A 19,481-nucleotide genomic window follows, 5' to 3' on the forward strand; every position below is an offset into this window, starting at 1 on the left:
CACTTCTTCCCTTTTTATTACCATAGTTCAAGCCATGTTTATCTCTTCTCAGTTGTATTACTGTCATAGCCTCCTAAACTGGTCTCCCACCATCAGTGCCATCCATTTCTTACTGGTTTTTTTTTTTTTTTAAGATTTATTTATTTATTTGAGAGAGAGAATGAGAGACAGAGAGCACATGAGAGGGGGGAGGGTCAGAGGCAGAAGCAGACTCCCTGCCGAGCAGGGAGCCTGATGCGGGACTCGATCCAGGGACTCCAGGATCATGACCTGAGCCGAAGGCAGTCGCTTAACCAACTGAGCCACCCAGGCACCCCCATTTCTTACTGCAGTCGCTTAACCAACTGAGCCACCCAGGCACCCCCATTTCTTACTGTTTTTACACTGTTCAGGTAATTTTCCTAAAACAACTGTCGCTCTTCTGCTTAAAGACATTCAGTGGCTGTCCTTGGCTTTCAAAGTAAAATCTCAATTCTTTGAAGTGTTTTTGGCACCCTTCATGATCTGGCCCCTGCTACAAGATACAGCCATATGGAGTGACTTGTAGTTCCTTGAGACCTGTACTGGAGGTGGGCACCATTAGGTCTTGACACACACGAACTCCCAGTTTTCATTCATCTCAGCTTGGACTTTCTCCAAAAAATCTTCACTAATACCCCAACATCATCTAATATTGGTTAGATATTCTTGTGTATTTCCATAGTACTTTCTGCTTATTCCTATTACAGCATGTGACATACTGTATTTTTATTGCCTGTTTAGTTGTCTGTATCTCTCCTAAATTCCTGGACGGCAAATACAATATTCTGTTTGGTCGCTCCATTTCCCCCCCCACCCCCTTTTTACAGTTGTCAACAACTTTGGAGCTCCTTTCTTCAGGTCCATTTCCTTCCTTCCTTCTTCCTTCTTTCCTTCCTCCCCTCACTTTCTTTCAATTAAAATTGTATTTATTTTTCGACTTATTTAGACATTAAAAACAAAAAACAGTTTATCCATTTCTCTTACCACCCATCTGCCCCCTGCTGTAGCAACTATCAATCTGTTCTCTGTATTTATGAGTGGTTTTCAGGAGTTTTTTTGTTTTTTATAAGCTTTGGAGTTTTTTGTTTTTGTTTTTTTAGATTCCACATGTAAGAGAAATCATACAGTGGTTGTCATTCTTCATCTAACTTACTTCACTTAGCATTAATGCCCTCAAGATTTACCCATGTAACCACAAATGGCAAGATTCCTTTCTTTTTTATGACTGAATAATATTCCATTGTGTGTATATACCACAATTTCTTTATCCATTCATCAGTCAGTGGACACAGGTTGTTTCCGTATATTGGCTGTTGTAAATAATGCTGCAATGAACATTGGGCGGGGGAGATATGTATATCTTCTTGTGTTAGTGTTTCTGTTTTCTTCAGATAATAGCCAGAAGTGGAATTGTTGGATCATATAGTAGTTCTGCTTTTAGTTTTTTAAGGAACCTCCATACTCTTTTGTGTAGTGGCTGTACCAGTTTACATTCCCACCAGAAATGCACAAGGGGTCCCTTTTCTCTACGTCCTCACCAACACTTGTTATTTCTAGTTTTTATGATAATAGCCATTCTAACAGGTATGAGTGATACCTCATTGTGGGGTTTTTTTTATTTAAGATTTCTTTATTTTAGAGCAAGCAAGCAGGGGAGGGGGAGAGGTTGAGGGAGAGAATCTCAAGCACATTTTCTGCTGAGTGCAGAGTACAACAGGGGGCTCGATCGCATGACCCTGAGATCATGACTTGAGCCGAAATCAAGAGTCCCGATGCTTAACTGAGCCACCCAGGTGCCCCCCTCATGTGGTTTTGATTTGCATCCCCTAATGATTAATGATGTTAAACATCTTTTCATGTACCTGTTGGCCTTAGTATGTGTTTGGGAAAATGTCTATTTAAATCTTCTGCCCAATTTTGAACTGGATTGTTTGGGTTTCGTTTTTGTTTTGCTGTTGAGTTGTAGGCGTTCTTTATACATTTTGTATATTAGCCTTTTATCAGATACATAATTTGCAAATACTTTCTTCCATTCAATAGGTTGCCTTCTCATTTTGTTGATAGTTCCCTTTGCTGTGTAGAAGCTTTTTAGTTTGAGGTAGTCCCACTTGCTTATTTTTGCTTTTGTTGTTTTTGGTTTTGGTGTCAGATTAAAAAAAAAATCATTGCCAAGACCTGTGTCAAGGAGTTTACTACCTATGTTTTCTTCTAGGAGTTTTAATGGTTTCAAGTTTTTAATCCATTTTGAGTTTATTTTTGTGCATAGTGTAAGATAATGGTCCAGTTTCATTCTTTTGCATATAGGCTGTCTAGTTTTTCCAGCATCATTTATTGAAGACACTGTCCTTTCCCCATTTTATATTCTTGGCTCCTTTGTCATAAATTAATTGGCCTTATAGGTGTGGGTTTATTTCTGGGCCTTCTGCTGATTTTTGTGTCTTTTTACTCCCAATACAATACTGTTTTAATTACTCTAGCTTTGTAATAAAGTTTGAAATCAGGGAGCGTGATGCCTTCAGCTTTGTTCCCCTCAAGAATCAGGCAGGGGCTTTTATGTTTCCATATAAATTTTAGAGTTGTTTGTTCTATTTCCATGAAAAATGCCATTGAGTTTATGAGAGGGATTGCATTGAATTTATATATTGCTTTGGGTAGTATGGACACTTTAACAATATTAATTTTTCCAATCCACGAGCACAGAATATCTTTCTTATTTATTTGTGTCTTCACTTTTTTTCATTAATGTCTTACGGCTTTCAGTATACAGGTCTTTTACCTCCTTGGTTAAATTTATTCCTCGGTATTTTATACTTTTTGATGCTTTTGTAAATTGGACTGTTGTGTTTTTTTTAATTCTTTTTTAATTCTTTTGTATTTATTTTAGAGAGAGTATGAGCAGGAGGGGCAGAGGGAGGGAGAGTCTCAAGCAGGCCCACGCTGAGCACGGAGTCTTACACAGCACTCGATCCCACAACCCCAAGATGTTTCTTCTTTTTTCTTTTTTTTATCTTGTAATAGTTCATTCTTCATGTATGCAGCAGCTTTTTATGTATTGATTTTGTATCCCGCAACTTTACTGAATTTATTCTAACAGTTTTTTATGGCTTTATGGTCTTCTATATATAACATAATGTCATCTGTAAATAGTGACAGCTTTACTTCTTCCTTTCCAATTTGGATGCCTTTATTTGTCCTGCCTAATTGCTCTGGCTAGGATTTCCAATACTGTGTTGAATAAAAGTGGCAAGAGTGAGCTATTGGTCTTCTTCCTGATTTTAGAGGAAGAGCTTTTAGCTTTTCACCCTTGAGTATGTTAGCTGTGGGCTTGTCATATATGGCCTTTACTGTGTTGAAGTATGTTCCCTCTATACCCACACTGTTGAGAGTTTTTATTGTAAATGGATGTTGAATTTTGTCAGATGCTCTTGCTGCATCTGTTGAGACAGTCATCTGATTTTTATTCTTTGTTAATATGTTATATCTCATTGACTAATGTGCAGCTGTTGAGCCATCTTGCATCCCTGGAATAAATCCCACTTGATCGTGGTGTATGATCCTTTTAATGTATTGTTGAATTCAGTTTGCTGATCTTCTGTTGAGGATTTTTACATTTAGGCCTATAATTTTCTTGTGGCCCTTACCTGGTTTTGCTATCGGGGTAATGTAAAATGAGTTTGGAAGAGTTTTCTCCTCTTCTTTTTTGAAAGAGCTTGAGAAGGACTCATATTAATTCTTCTTTGAATGGTTGGTAGAACATAACAATAAGAACCCATCATAAAAGGAAGAAGACCTATCAGTATGCTGCCTTATAAGAGACTCGTTTTCCAAAATAGATCATATGTCAGACCACAAAACAAGTCTTAATAAATTTAAGAGGATTCAAATCATATCAGGCATCTTTTCCAACCACAGTAGTGTGAAACTAGAAAATTAATTACACAAAAAGACTGGCGAATTCATGAATTTGTGGATATTAAACAGTATGCTGCTGAACAACCAGTGGATCAAAGGAGAAATAAAAAAATACCTTAAAACAAATGAAAATGGAAATATGACAAATTTGTGGGATGCAGCAAGAGCCATTCAAAGAGGGAATTTTGTGGCAATAAATGCCTACCTCAAGAAACGAGAAGTCCAGGGGCACCTGGGTGGTTCAGTCGTTAAGCATCTGCCTTCAGCTCAGGTCATGATCCCAGGGTCCTGGGATCGAGCCCCCGCATCGGGCTCCCTGCTCAGCAGGAAGCCTGCTTCTCCCTCTCCCACTCCCCCTGCTTGTGTCCCTCTCTTGCTGTCTCTCTCTCTGTCAAAAAATAAATAAAATCTTCAAAAAAAAAAAAAAAAAGTCTAAAACAACTTTATACCTCAAGGGACTGAAAAAACAACAGATGAAGCCCAAAGTTAGTACAAGGAAGGAAATAACAAAGATTAGAGTAGAAATTAATAAAATAGAGACTAAAAAGACAATAGAAAAGATTAAGGAAACTAAGAACTGGTTCTTTGAAAAGATAAAATTGACAGATTTTTAGCTAGACTCACAAGACAAAAGGAGAGAGGGCTCAAAATCAGAAATGAAAGAGGAAATACTACAACTGATAGCATAGAAATACAAAGGATTAGAAGAGATTTTCTTGTTATAAGGATTGGAAGAGATTAGAATACAGTTACTTGCCAATAAATTGGACAACCCTAGAAGAAATGGATAAATTCCTAGAAATATACAACCTACCAAGACTGAATCATGATGAAGGAGAAAATCTGAACAGATGAATTACTAGTAAGGAGGTTGAATCAGTAATCAAAAAACTCCCAACAAGGGCCTTCACTCACTTCCCGGTGGCCCTGAAGGCATGTGGGCCAGAGGCGGCCCTAAAGAGTCGGAGGCGGAGGGGAAGCAGGTGTGCAAGTCTAAGTGTCGTGGAGGCGCACTCTTAGGCGAGAATTGGGAGGAGGAGGAGACTGCAAGGATAGGCCCAGGAGCAATGGCGTCCAAAGAGGAACAAGCAGTAAAAAAATCTCAACATGGAGAATGCCAAACAGGAAAATGAAAAAAAAAGGATGAAAAGGACCAAGTTGCTAATAAAGGAGAACCCTTGGCCCTCCCTTTGGAAGCTGGTGAATATTGTGTGCCTAGAGTAAATCATAGGTGGTTCCGTGTTAGGCAGCCCATCCTGCAGTATAGGTGGGACATGATTCAGAGAATAATAAATTTATATTGGAGAACCACAGGCAAGGATGAGAGAGGAGAATATGGAAAGGATTGGGGAGGAGATGGAAAAGCTGAGGGAAAAGCAATTCAATCATAGTCTGTGGGCAGTTAGCACTGACCCTCCTCACCATGACCATCATGATGAGTTTTGCCTTATGCCTTGAATCTTGATGTTTTCCCTGAACCTGCTTCCTGAACTTAATGTTCTCAATGTAACCTTTGTTGTAAACCTTTTGGTGTTACATGTCTCTTGTGGGTCTCCTATGACCAGCTTCTAATTGAATGTTGTATTTTGACCCAGAATGTAAGATTCTGTCAGCAGGGGAGTTTTACCCTATTGCATGGCAAGGTGTTCATTATATATTGTGAAGTTAGTAAAGCAGTTTAAAAGAAAAAAAAAGAAAAAAAACTCCCAACAAAAGTTCAGAATCAGACTGTTCCACTGGTGAATTCTTCTAAACATTCAAAGAATTAATGGTTGCTCTGTTTCACCAGTAATTCACGTCATGCATGGCACATTCATTCATTTAGTCTTCATTTATTCAGCAAATATTTGTTGAACATACTTTATGTCAGGCAGTTTATTTAATTTTTTTAAAGATTTATTTTTTATTTGAGAGCGTGGGAGGGGGGAGGCTGCAGAGGGAAAGAATCTCAAGCAGACTCCCCACTGAGAGCACAGAGCCTGAAGTGGGGCTCCGCTCTGCAGGATTTCACTACCCTGACATCATGACTTGAGCCGAAATCAAGAGTTGGACATTTAACCTACTGAGCCACCCAGGCGCTCCTGTCAGTCCATTTAGAATGAAGTGGTCTAAATTTTTTCTTTTGAAATGAAGTCCTGTTTGAGTTTTCAGTAAGTTTTTATAGTATCAAAGAAGTGCTTCTAAAAATTATTATTCAGTGGTCAACATATAAATATATTTTCTTTGACCAGTCTTAGATAACCCCTATAGTTGATGTTGTGGTGGAAGTTTAGCAGAAGTGTATGTATGTGTATAAATAATAACTGAATACATTAATGGAAGTATATAATGGTATCTTGAATAATTATATTTTTTAAAGTTTGTAAGTATATAATTAGAAACACCTGATTATAGCAAGTCATGCTTTTAAAAAGCAGTGTTTTATTATGACTTTATTTCTGGACTCCTTACCTTAGAATATTTAAGAAAAAAATTTTAAATACTTAAGTTTTAAGTAAAATATTTAAGTTAAAAAACATTTAAAATGAATTTTATTTTCATTTCAGTTTATTCATTGGATTTTTTTAGTAGTTGGAAAAGCTGTGGTAGTTCCCAACTGTGTTAGAAACAGTTGTCAAGTGTAGTTCTTTACAACGTGAGACTGGGAGCTGTTTCTAAACACACAGTTACTAGCACAGATTTGCTTAAGTTTCCAATCTGATCTGTGGCTATGGGTAAGTAATGTGGAATATATATAATATTTGTGGGTGAAAAAAATTACTGTAAATTAAATTCCATAAACTCTAACTTCAGGTTACTGTATAACCTAAAGGACTTTGAACCTCAGCCAAGCAGTAGTATAGTTTTTTGTAAGCCTTTAAAATAGTTAAGTGTATAAAAATTAAGATGTTCTTCTAGCTTCAGGATATATAGACTTAAGTCTCTTCTTTTGTTGAAATGAATCCTAGTACAAATTTTCAGTCATATTTAATACCAAGGATTTCAAAGATTATTTTTTAGTTAAAGAAGTGTGCTTATTTTCCAGACAGCTTTACTTAAACCTTGGCTCCTATTAATAGTGAAGACTCTGGTATATTTGTATAGGGTTTACAGTAAAATCTAAAAATTACAAAATGAAAATGTGTGTGTGTGTGTATAACATCCTTTTAAATTGTATGGTACTATTTATCTTTTAGAGCACTGAAAAGGGATTTTTGTTGTTGTTGTTTTTAAGATTTTACTTTTGAGTAACTCTGTACCCAACGTGGGGCTCAAACTCACAACCCTGAGATTAAGAGTTATGTAAGATCTACCGACTGAGCCAGCCAGCGGCCATAGAGCACGGATAAGGTCTTAAATGTGTGTGTGTGTGTGTCACTGATTTTTTAAAATATAGCTACTAGAATATTAAAAATTAAACTAAGTATTACATATGTAGGGGTGCCTGGCTGGCTCAGTTGGAAGATCATGTAACTCTTTTTTCTTTCATATATGTGTGTGTGTGTGTGTGTGTGTGTGTGTTTCAAAGAGTACTTATTTTTTTAATTTTTTTTATTTGTCAGAGAGTAGAGCGAGCGAGCACAAGCAGAGTTAGGGGCAGAGGGAGAAGCAGGCTCCCTGCTCAGCAAGGAGCCCAATGCGGGACTCATTCCCGGACCCTGAGATCATGACCTGAGCCAAAGGCAGACACTTAACCGACTGAGCCACCCAGGCATCCTGAAAAGCATGTGACACTTGATCTCAGGGTTATGAGTTCCAGCCCTACATTGGGTGTAGAGATCACTAAAATAATAAATAACTTTTAAAAATTACATATATGGATCACATTCTGTTTCTACTTAGACATCGCTGGCTATTTCCTAACTGAAAATGATGTTTTCTGTAAGTTATGGTTGAAATTGAGCATTTTTGGCATTGAGAATTATTTTTTTTTATTAGTCTTAGATTACAGCTTGCTAAATATAGGCGTTCTAATATTAGATGTAAAGTGAAACTATAAAGTTAAAAAAAATTTAACAAAATGTTATTTTGAGGGCTTGCTTTTAGACTGTTGTTAGAACAAACCAATAACTAACATTTTATGATTTCTTGATTCTTGGATTGGAGCTAGTTTTAGGCAGTTACATTAACTATTCATTTTATTCATTGTCTCGTTTATTTATTTAACAAATTTTTTTTTCGTTTGCTTCATATGTGCCAAATCTATCTTGGGGAATGCTTCTCCATAATTTTAGGAGGGAACAAAAAATAATGGCTGTGCATGTTAAATAAGTTCATGGAGATGGAGGTAAAAAGAAATGAAGCAGTTCCTGTCCAGGTTTTTGTTTTATGTAAAGTAGTATGTAAGATCATCATAGTTCACCCACTAGTGATGGTTTCTAGGAAAAATTCCTTGAATTGAATAAAACTAAAGTGTTCTCCATGGATGTGAATCAACATTTATTGAGTACTTACTGGACAACAAAGTAGAAACTGAGGAAATATATAAACAAGAGGCCTTGGGGCACCCGAGTGGCTTAGTCGGTTAAGCATTCAACTCTTGATTTCGGCTCAGGTCATGATATCAGGGTCCTGGGATTGAGCCCTGTGTAGAGCCCCATGCAGGACTCCGTGTTCAGCTTGAGATTCTCTCCATCTCCCTCTGCCCCTCCTTTGCTCTCTCTCTCTCTCAAATAAATAAATCTTAAAAAAAAAAAAAAAAAAAAAAAAAGATGCCTTGCCCTCAGAGCTTATATTTTTGTTAGGAAAATATGGCATAAAACATAAAAGTAAATAACAACATAAGGCAGCTATGACATATATGGTCCTTATCAGTACTGCAGATTCTTATACAATTCTACAGGAAATCCAAAAATGAAGAGAACACTAATGACTAGAGTGTTGTTGTTTTTTAAATCCTTCTTCTTTGCTTATTATAATAGTGGCCAAGTGATCTTTTCAGAATGACCCCTTTTTAAATACCTTCTAGCACTGTAACTTATTCTCAGAACAGTCAGTGGTAACTTATTATGAGAACTATGTAGAAATTTAGCACAGATTACCTCAGCACAAGTAAGAATTTAATACATTTCTTCTAGAACTGAGCTTTGAGTGCTTTAGAACAGGACAGTGTTTACAAATGGGAAGTTGAGGTTACGATGGCATTACACAATTCAAATTATGTAGCTTCATGTATTTGTTTGGTGTGAACTTCAGGTTGCAGCTGAGTTAACTAACACGTTTTCTTTCCATTAGTACCTCTGAATTCCTTACTTTTCAGTTTTTAATATTTGTTGTGTTGATGGTGAGAAGGAAAGGATTCTGGATTGGGTGGGTGAGGTGTAGGTGTCTGTAATAATAAGATCTATAGATTTTAAATAGGAATGGGAGTGGGGTGAGAGAGAGGGTTGTATAGGATGAAAAGTTTTGAGAATGTACTTCTGAGTGTTAAAGAAACTGGTACCAGCATTATAAACCAAGCTGCTAGAGATATCATCCCCACATGCATACACACTACAAATATACAGAAATGTAGCACAAAACAAGAGCAAAACTGTAAGTGCATAGCTAAGCTCTAAAGAAGGAAAGAAGAGAAGGAAACCAGAAATGAGAGAAGTCAAATCAAAGCAGTAAGTGGGAGTTGGTGCTGCTGCATAAAATAGCACAGGGACCTTTTGGTCCTGGGATGTATCTCCTAAGGGTTCTGGGGTGGAATTTGGTGTGTATATGGGGATGGGAGATATGTGGCCTTGGACCTTTTCAAAATAGAGCTAGCACTAAGACCCAGGCCTGTGGCCTAGAACCCACAGCTTCCGAAATTGTGCAGAAATTTTAAATGACCAGTGATAATCTAAAAAAGAATATAAAGGAACGCCTGGGTGGCTCAGTTGGTTAAGTGGCTGCCTTTGGCTCAGGTCATGATCCTAGGGTCCTGGGATCGAGTCCCACATCAGGCTCCTTGCTCAAGGTGGAGCCTGCTTCTCCTCTGCTTGCCTCTCCCCCTGCTTGTGTTCTCTGTCTCTCTCTCTGACAAACAAATAAAATCTTTAAAATATATATATAAAAGAATATAAAGTAAGCGTGTGTAAAATTTTAAAAGGATAAAAAAAAGGGAGATGAAGCATGGTGATGTAATAGGCCTATTTAAAAAAGAAACAGTGGGGCGCCTGGGTGGCTCAGTCGTTAGGCATCTGCCTTCGGCTCAGGTCATGATCCCAGGGTCCTGGGATTGAGCCCCACATCGGGCTCCCTGCTCAGCCGGAAGCCTGCTTCTCCCTCTCCCAAACCCCCTGCTTGTGTTCCCTCTCTCTCTGTCTCTCTCTCTGTCAAATAAATAAACAAAAATCTTTAAAAAAATAAAATAAACAGTAAGACTTGAAAAAGAAAAACAAATCAACTTTCAGAAATTAAAAATTAAATAATGGAGGGGCACCTGGCTGGCTCAGTTGGTGGAGCATGCGACTCTTGATCCAGGGTTCTAGGTTCAAGCCCCATGTTGGGTGTAGGGATTACTTAGGAGTAAAATATTTTCAAATTTTTCTTTATTTTTTAAAAGATTTTATTTATTTGTCAGAGCGAGAGCACAAGGAGGGGGAGTGGCTGGCAGAGGGAGAAGCAGGCTCTCCACTGAGCAAGGAGCCTGATGCAGGACTCGATCCCAGGACCTTGGGATCATGACCTGAGCCAAAGGCAGACACTTAACCAACTGAGCCACCCAGCCGTCCCTAAGACTTTTTAAAAAGGAAAATAAATCTAGCAACACATGATTAAGAACTAAATCTAGAATGTAGTCCAAAAGTAAAAAGTTGAAAATACAAGGTTGATGGGGCGCCTGGATGGCTCAGTTGGTTAAGCGACTGCCTTCGGCTCAGGTCATGATCCTGGAGTCCTGGGATCGAGTCCCGCATCGGGCTCCCTACTCGGCAGGGAGTCTGCTTCTCCCTCTGACCCTCCTCCCTCTCATGCTCTCTGTCTCTCATTCTCTCTCTCTCAAATAAATAAATAAAATCTTTAAAAAAAAAAAAGAAAAAAGAAAATACAAGGTTGAAAAAATACTAGGCTGACCTAAAACACAACAAAAAGCTGTTAGGAAAATATTATCAGGCAAAAATAGATTTATTTATTTTTTTATTAGAGAGAGCAGGAGCAGAGGGAGATGGAGAATCTCAAGCAGGCTCCACACTCAGCATGGAGCCCAACTCAGGGCTCAGTCTCACAACCGCTGTATCATGACCTGAGCTGAAACCAGGAGTCCGACGCTTAACCAACTGACGAAGCCATCCAGGTGGCCCTCAGGCAAAAAGAGATTTTTAAGGCAAAGCTTATTAAGGATAAAGAGAACCATTGCATAATGATGAAATAATTCACCAAGAGGAAGTAATAATCTTGAACCTGTATGTCCAGATAACATTATCTTAAAGTATACAAAGCAAAACTTTACATACTACAAATAAAGGACTACCTATAGATATAGTGAGGGATTTTCACACATTTCATTCAGAAGCTAATAAATCAGATCATCACTACCACCATCCCCAACAAAAGTAAACACATAAATTATATGAACAACAGAGTTAAACGATCTTTTAGATGTGTTTAAACTTTAAAAAATAGAACGTAGATGTTCCCTTCAAGCGCACACAAAATATTTTTAGAAATTAACCACATATTAAACTACAAAGGGATGACATCAAAAATAGGCATATCACATTGGCAACAGTATGGTTCCTAGAAAACTTGCTTGGTTTTCCAAGTTTCATTTGAAAATGATGTTAATAGAATAGTATTTAAATGAAATAATAGCAAAAACATTTATTGAACGCTCACATGAGCCAGGCACACTGCTGTTTTGCATGTGTTATTCTATTTAAATCCCTTCAGTAGCCCTGTGAACTATAAGACTATCATCTTTAGTAGATGAGAGAAGTTAGGCTTAAAAATGTTAATTTGGGGCGCCTGGGTGGCTCAGTTGGTTAAGCGACTGCCTTCAGCTCAGGTCATGATCCCAGGGTCCTGGGATCGAGCCCTGCATTGGGCTCCCTGCTTGGCGGGAAACCTGCTTCTCCCTCTCCCACTCCCCCTGCTTGTGTTCCCTCTCTCGCTGTCTCTCTCTCTCTCTCTCTCTGTCAAATAAATAAATAAAATCTTTAAAAAATAAATAAGAATGTTAATTTGCCCAAGTCTGCTGTTTGAAAAACCTTTTTTTTTAAATATTCCACTGCTTTAAACCCCACCTTTTAAAAAACATCTTTGTTACTGTAAAATAATAGCCAGGTAGAGAAACTCCTATAAAACAGACATACAGGTTATCGAATTATTATTAAGGTATTGAATTATTATTAAAGTTGGGTATTTTAATACCAGTAGGTCAAGGAATAGAACTTTGCTGGCCACTGCAATAACCTTTTATGTGCCCTGTTCCAGTTATAATCCTTTTCCTTCACCAACAAAAAGCATTTTTATGATATTTTTTTGGCTTTTTCTTTACAATTTTAATAACAAAGTGTACATTCTTAAGCAGTATGCTTTAGATGTGCTTATTTCTTCCCCCCCGTTTTTCCCATGCAATTTATTTGTTGAGGAAACTGTTAAAAGTTTGACCATTTAGAGTTTCTTACAGGATTGATCAGATTCAGATTAGGTGTTTTGGCAAAACTTGGTGGGTGCTATTGTGTTCTTTCATCAGGAGATCTATTATGTCTGGTTGTTTCTCTTTTTCTGGTATTAGGAACTAGATACTCAGTGGTTAAATCCATTAACTCTAGAGATTGCAAATTTTTATTATTTCTTCATTTATTAGTATTTGTTTCTCTAGAAAAACTTCCTCTCAGCCAATACTTGATTATCTGGTGTTCAGTTTATGTAAGAGAGGAAGAATAAATGTTTATTTCCTATTATTTACCAGTTTTCAAAATGATGACTTGGTTTTCACTAGCATCTTTCAAAATAACCTTTTTTTTTTTTTAAGATTTTTTATTTATTTGACAGAACAAGACAGCGAGAGAGGGAACACAAGCAGGGGAGTGGGAGAGGGAGAAGCAGGCTTCCTGCCCACCAGAGAGCCTGATGTCGGGCTGGATCCCAGGACTCTGGGATCATGACCTGAGCTGAAGGCAGACGCTTAACGACTGAGCCACCCAGGTGCCCCAAAAATAACCTTTTTAAAAAAAAATTTTTTTTTTTAAGTATCATTACTCATGGATTTAAATATATTTTTTTCAGTTCATTCATTCTTAATGGATGCTCAAATTGTCCCATCTTTGGCCACTAGAATCCTCTTCAAGTTAGCTCCCTGCCATCATGAAGTTTACGTATTTTAGTAAATATATGTATTTATAAACATATTTATATAGCCTCAGAACATACATACACTAAACACATTGTTCTGTATATTTGGGGTTTTCATACTTACTACATATTTGCAATAGTTTATCAGTCTGTATAGAACTGCTGTATATTTTGTAGTGACCACATAATAGTCTATTGTATAGCTGCATCATAGTTTAATAGTTACTGATGAATATTTTGATTGTTACCCTGCAGTATTATAAACAGTACTACAGCAGGTATCTTCGTACATAGTACTTTGCCCACATGTGTGAATATATAATTACAGAATCAATTCCCAGAAATGGAATTGCTAAGTAATAATAGCTATTGCCAAATTGCCATCCTTAAAGCAATTAGGAACTTCCCCCCCACATATTATCCTTTGATGATACTAGCGTGTGATCGCACTTTTTGATCTTTGATAATCTGCTACATAAAAAATCTCATTGTAGTTTTTATTAGCATTTAAACTTAATTCTGAGTTGTCTGTTCGTATCCTTGGCCTGATTTTCTATTGAATTGTTCATCTTTTCCACACTGATTTGTAGGCATGCAGATATAATAAGGAAATTAGCCTTCTGTGACATGTACTGCAAATATATTTTCCTTACTGTGTTGCTCCTTTAATTATGTTTATAGTGTTCATTTTCTCAGCAGAATTTTAAAACTTTTTATATATTAATCAAATCTATTAGCTTTTTTTTTTTTAAACAATTCATACTTAGAGAAGAGTTAAAAGTACAATACAAGGAGGGTTTTTTCCCTCTGATTGCCCTTCAGAAGTTGCCAGTCTTCTTGTCCTGCCACCTTCTAATACCTTAGTATTTCCTACAAAAAAAGATATTCTCCTAAATCACTGTACTACAGCTATTAAAAACAGAAAATTAACATCAACACATTACTACCTTCTAATCCTTTGACACCCCCTCCTTCAAGTTTCACTGATTGTCCTAATAGTAACCTTTTAGCAAAAGGATCCAGTTCAGAACCATATGTTGCATTTAGTTGCTGTATCTTTTCTATGTCCTTCATCCTGGGACATTTCCTTAGACTTGCTTGACTTTCATGACTTTGACAATTTGAAGATTATTAAAACAAATTAGAACAAATATGCATTTGTCTGAAGTTTCTTCAGATTAGATTTAGGTTATGTATCTTTATCATAGAAGTGATGCTGGCTTCCATTACGCTGTTTAATTATTTGATGAATCTGATGAATCCCTCTACTATATGCAACCCGTCTTCCAGTTCCACCATCCCTTCTTCTGTGTGTTGTCCTTCTCTTCCTACTCTTGCTCTGACTCTCCATTTTAGGCCACCCTCCCACCCACCCCCCAAACTTCCTTCTTACCCTTCTTGAGCTCCAGCACTTTATGCCACAGTTTGAGTCTATGCACTGTCTGCATAGATACCCTTTTCATCCTACTTGATGATACCCTTCACTGAGCTGTACTTCTCCATGGACACCCTCCTCACCCTGCTTTGATTCTGACACCTCTTGCAAGACTACAGACTGTAACCATTGTGGTAGTAAGTCTTCCATTCCCTTCATCAAGTGGACATGCTCCTCACCTTTTTTTAAATGCCTTCCAAAATTGGTTATAGCTATTTTCCACTTTAACATAAAAAAAATAATTTTCATTTTCTTTTAGTGATTTGATTTTTTTGTATTTAAATATATGTTCTGGGGCACCTAGGTGGCTCAGTCAGTTGAGTGACTGATCTTTTTATTTCAGTGGCTGACTTGATTTCAGCTCAGGTCATGATCTTGGCGTCCTAGGATCCAGCCCTGGGTCAGGCTCCACGCTCAGCAGGGAGTCTGCTTCAGGATTCTCTCTCTCCCTCTGCCCCTCCCCCTGCTCACTCAGTCTCTCTCAAATAAATAAATCTTTAAAAAAAAAAAATATATATATATATATATGTATGTATATATATGTTCTACTTTGGAATTTATTGTGAAGTAAGAAATGAAGTCCAACATTTCTTTCAGATGTTTATCCAGTTTGCTGGAATTTTATTTATTTGACAGCACAAGCAGGGGAAGAAGGAGAGGGAGAAGCAGGCTCACCACTGAGTAGGGAGCCCGATAGACAGCCGAGGGTCTCGATTCCAGGACCCTGGGATCATGACCTGAGCCGAAGGCAGCCACTTACCAACTGAGCCACGGGCGCCCCCCCGTTGGCTGGAATTTTATATAAAAGTTGTATCTAGGGACACCTGGGTGGTTCGGTTGGTTAAGCATCTGCCTTCAGCTCAGGTCATGATCCCAGGGTCCTGGGATAGAGCCCCACATCGGGCTCCCTGCTCAGCGGGGAGCCTACCACTCCCCCTGCTCGTTCTCTCCTCCTGTCTCTCCCTCTCTCTCAAAGTTATCTACCTCCTCTCCCCCTAAAAAATGTATGAAGTTCTTAAAAGTATATTGTTTCCAAGAGCTTTAAAAAAAAAAAATGGGTGTCATTTTTCATGTTACTTTTGTTTATAACAGATGATGATGTACCTGCAGATATGGTTGCTGAAGAATCAGGTCCTGGTGCACAAAATAGTCCGTACCAACTTCGTAGAAAAACTCTTTTGCCAAAAAGAACAGCGTGTCCTGCAAAGAGCAGTATGGAGGTAAATTAAAAGTAACTGCTTCTCTTTTTGTAGTGAAAGAATTGTTAGAAACAGAAAGGGAAATATCACCCTTTTTTTGAAGTAATGATTATATATGGTAAAAATATTTGCTTAATTAGTTTTCATTTTGTTTTTGAAGGGTGCCTCAACTTCAACTACAGAAAACTTTGGTCATCGTGCAAAACGCGCAAGAGTATCTGGAAAATCACAAGATCTGTCAGGTATTTCCTTTGAGAAAACTATAAGAGATAGGGTTAAATCTTTTTAATTTTGTTTGATACCAAAAAATTAAAAATTAAATACAGTTTAATGGTGCATTTGGGATTGAGAAGGTGATATTATAGAATAAGCATGAGAACCCTGACCCTCTCACTCTTTTGACTTTAATTGTTGTATAAAAATACATTTTATGTATGTAACCAGTTTCTGAAATGGTACATAACAGCTAAAAGAAAGAATACTTAAGTCAGGACAAAAGAAGATAAATGTGTGTGTCATCTGTCAAAGCAAAATGCTTATAAAATGATTGTTAACAAAACTGTTCATTAGATAAAATGAAAATTATGCTCTTTAAATAGTGAGAAACTTCTTGCTATCACAGCAAATAGATTGTTTATATTCTGTTTGCTAATCTCTTTACAGCAGCACCTGCTGAACAGTATCTTCAGGAGAAACTACCAGATGAAGTGGTTCTAAAAATCTTCTCTTACTTGCTGGAACAGGATCTTTGTAGAGCAGCTTGTGTGTGTAAACGCTTCAGTGAGCTCGCTAATGATCCAATTTTATGGTAAGTGAAAATTTATTTATTATCTTGAAATACATTATTTGCCACCCCAAATGCTAAAAAGATGGTAGGGAAGTTGAAGTGCGAGTTGATAGTTACAATTAAATAGTTGGAACAAAATAATAATGCTTATAAATTCCAAGTTACCTATTTATCAAAAACGTAGGTTGTTGGTCCGAGTGGTATTTATGAAATAATAAATGAAGTACTTTCTCTGCTACTTACCAGTTAATAGCAACTGAGTGATTATGGGAAATGTTTTTCATTTAAATTTAAGCTTTTTAGAAACAGAACTATGTCTAATTTAAACAGGTAATTCAGTCGGATAGTTTAATGTGAAAGTAGATTTTGATACATCAGTTTTGGAAAAAAGTTTGACAGTTGTATTCATGAACCTTAAAATATGCATGCCCTTTGACCCACGTAATTCCACTTCTGGAAATTTTTTTGCCTTATGTACAGAATTTTCATAATAGTACAGTTAACTGTGGGGGGAAATTAGAAATAATCTAAATGTCCAGCAATAAGGGAATGTACTAACAATGTAATGTCTACTTGAAGGGTGGTGATAAAGGCATTTAACAGTTATTTTTACAGAGTTGTTAACAACATGGGAAAATGCTGTGTTCTAGAAAAGTTTTTGAAAAGAGCAGAATGCAAAATATTAGGTGCTATATAATCACAACTGTAATAAATGAAACTATCTGTAGATAAAAAGACTGGAAGGAAACACTGCTTTGTACAGGAAGTGATAATAGTTACTATGACTACATTTCTGAGGTTTGATGGTTTTTGGTAATAGGATGTAAATGAACTGAAGATATATGAAGAGTTAAGTTCAGAGTATTTTATGGAAAGCCATCCTTTTAATAATAACTGTATGAGGCTTTTACAGTAAGGGTGGCCTTTTTTCCCCCTAAACAAATTTTGAAGAATTGACACTCTTTATTTTGGGAGGTGGACTATTTTTTATACATAGTTACATTGTTTTTAGCCAAAAATGTTTTTGAAGGATCAGGTAATTTTTTTAGTTGTTTAAAGGACTTTTTATGAAGAAATCTTTCATTCCTTTCCTCCTACAGGAAACGATTATACATGGAAGTTTTTGAATATACTCGCCCTATGATGCATCCTGAACCTGGCAAATTCTACCAGATTAATCCAGAAGAATATGAACACCCAAATCCTTGGAAAGAGAGTTTCCAGCAGTTGGTATGAAGTATAAATGGAAAATATTGATTTATATTCATAAATAAAAGTTTCTTTTTAAAGAGTTAATTCAAACTCAGGAATAGGTGTCAAGCCAATGAATATATTTATCACTCGACAAAATGTTCAGTTCTTTTCACTACTGACATATTTATTAATAATTTAAACAGTGGCAGTAAGTATCAGTAGCCTGAGAGCAGTTATACTTTTTATGGGTCTCTTTGAACCTTTTCTTAAATTATTAGTGTTCAGTAGTTTTAATTTTTATATGGTCCTTTATGAGTGGTTCTCAGCTGGGGGTGATTTTGCTCCACAGGGGACATTTGGCAATGTCTGGAGACATTTTTGGTTGTCACTGCTGGAGAAGAGGATTCTACTGGTATCTAGTGGGTAGAGGCCAGGGATGCTGCTAGACATCTTAACAATGATGCACAGGACAGCCCCCACAACAAAGAATTACTGTCCCAAAATATCAGTAGTGCTGAGATTAACAAATTTTGTCCTTTATTACTGGATATTAGTGAGTCATAAGCTGTTTCAGATTTTACATTGCCCTATGCAACAGAAAATTAGTTGGAATAATTGATCATTGTTTTCGATATTTAATAAAAAATATACAGTATTTAGAATATGTTTACATTAGTAGTCAATGTTTGTTTCTGGTTTTTTTTTTTGTTTTTTGTTGTTTTGTTTTTTGACATTTTAGTATAAAGGTGCACATGTAAAGCCAGGATTTGCTGAACATTTCTACAGTAATCCTGCAAGATATAAAGGAAGAGAAAATATGTTGGTATGTTTGATTTGTATTTTTATAAGACTTAAAATGGTAATCTTTCAGTTCTGTACTGACACTTCTATTTTTTTCTAGTATTATGATACAATTGAAGATGCCCTTGGTGGGGTACAAGAAGCTCATTTTGATGGACTTATTTTTGTTCATTCTGGAATATACACTGATGAGTGGATATATATTGAATCTCCAATCACCATGATTGGTGCAGGTATTCTGAAATGCATTGTCATTAAAATTTTAATTTATTATTTACATGATGGGTTTCTTAAATGCTAGTGACTTAAAATCCAGGTGAACTTTGATAATGGCTTAATGGTTAAGAAAGAACAGGAATATTGCCTATTGCAATGAAAACATGAGAGTTCAGAAATTACAGACGTATCCTTTTTTTTTTTTTTTTTTTGAGAGAGAATGAGAGGTGGTAGGGGGGTAGAGGGAGAGAGATAATCTGAAGTAGGGGCTCGATCTCACAACCCTGAGATGATGACCTGAGCCAAAATCAGGAGGACGCCTCACTGAGGCACCCAGACGCCCCAATTTCTTTTTCTTTCTTTCTTTTTTTTTTTTAGATGTGTATCTTGATGTGTGTACTTTGTCCAACGCCTTAGTTATTCATTAAGGAAAGATACTTATTTTATCTTTTATTTGAAAATAAAGATGGTAAATGTTTCTATTGCTGTGTTTTTAATGAAACAGATGTCCTTGGTAAATTTTTTTGTACTATTTCAAAGCTATTTTTGTAGGCAAATTTCTAAGAATAAATGTAAATGGAATAGTTGTTGAGCACTAATCAGTCATTTCAAGATTTGTGCTGTCTGATTTTTTAAGGACACAGTACATGGGCCATTTTAAGATAGCTAG

General features: G+C 36.7%; 1 protein-coding gene and 1 pseudogene across 1 annotated transcript in view; both read left to right on the forward strand.

Moving 5' to 3' along the window:
* The window catches only part of FBXO11 (F-box protein 11), an 84,992-nt gene that overhangs the window by 45,090 nt on the left and 20,421 nt on the right, over window positions 1–19,481 (forward strand). Inside the window, exons 2-7 of the mRNA XM_035001614.1 lie at window positions 15,707–15,834; window positions 15,974–16,055; window positions 16,477–16,621; window positions 17,701–17,830; window positions 18,534–18,617; window positions 18,696–18,828. Of these exons, the coding sequence (XP_034857505.1) occupies window positions 15,707–15,834; window positions 15,974–16,055; window positions 16,477–16,621; window positions 17,701–17,830; window positions 18,534–18,617; window positions 18,696–18,828 (702 nt within the window). The remainder of the gene's footprint in view (window positions 1–15,706; window positions 15,835–15,973; window positions 16,056–16,476; window positions 16,622–17,700; window positions 17,831–18,533; window positions 18,618–18,695; window positions 18,829–19,481) is intronic.
* On the forward strand, window positions 5,035–5,795 carry LOC118008154 (annotated as a pseudogene).

This window comes from Mirounga leonina, unplaced genomic scaffold (genome assembly GCF_011800145.1).
Source record: "Mirounga leonina isolate KUSES-001 unplaced genomic scaffold, KU_Mleo_1.0 Mir_125, whole genome shotgun sequence".
Lineage (NCBI taxonomy): Eukaryota > Metazoa > Chordata > Mammalia > Carnivora > Phocidae > Mirounga > Mirounga leonina.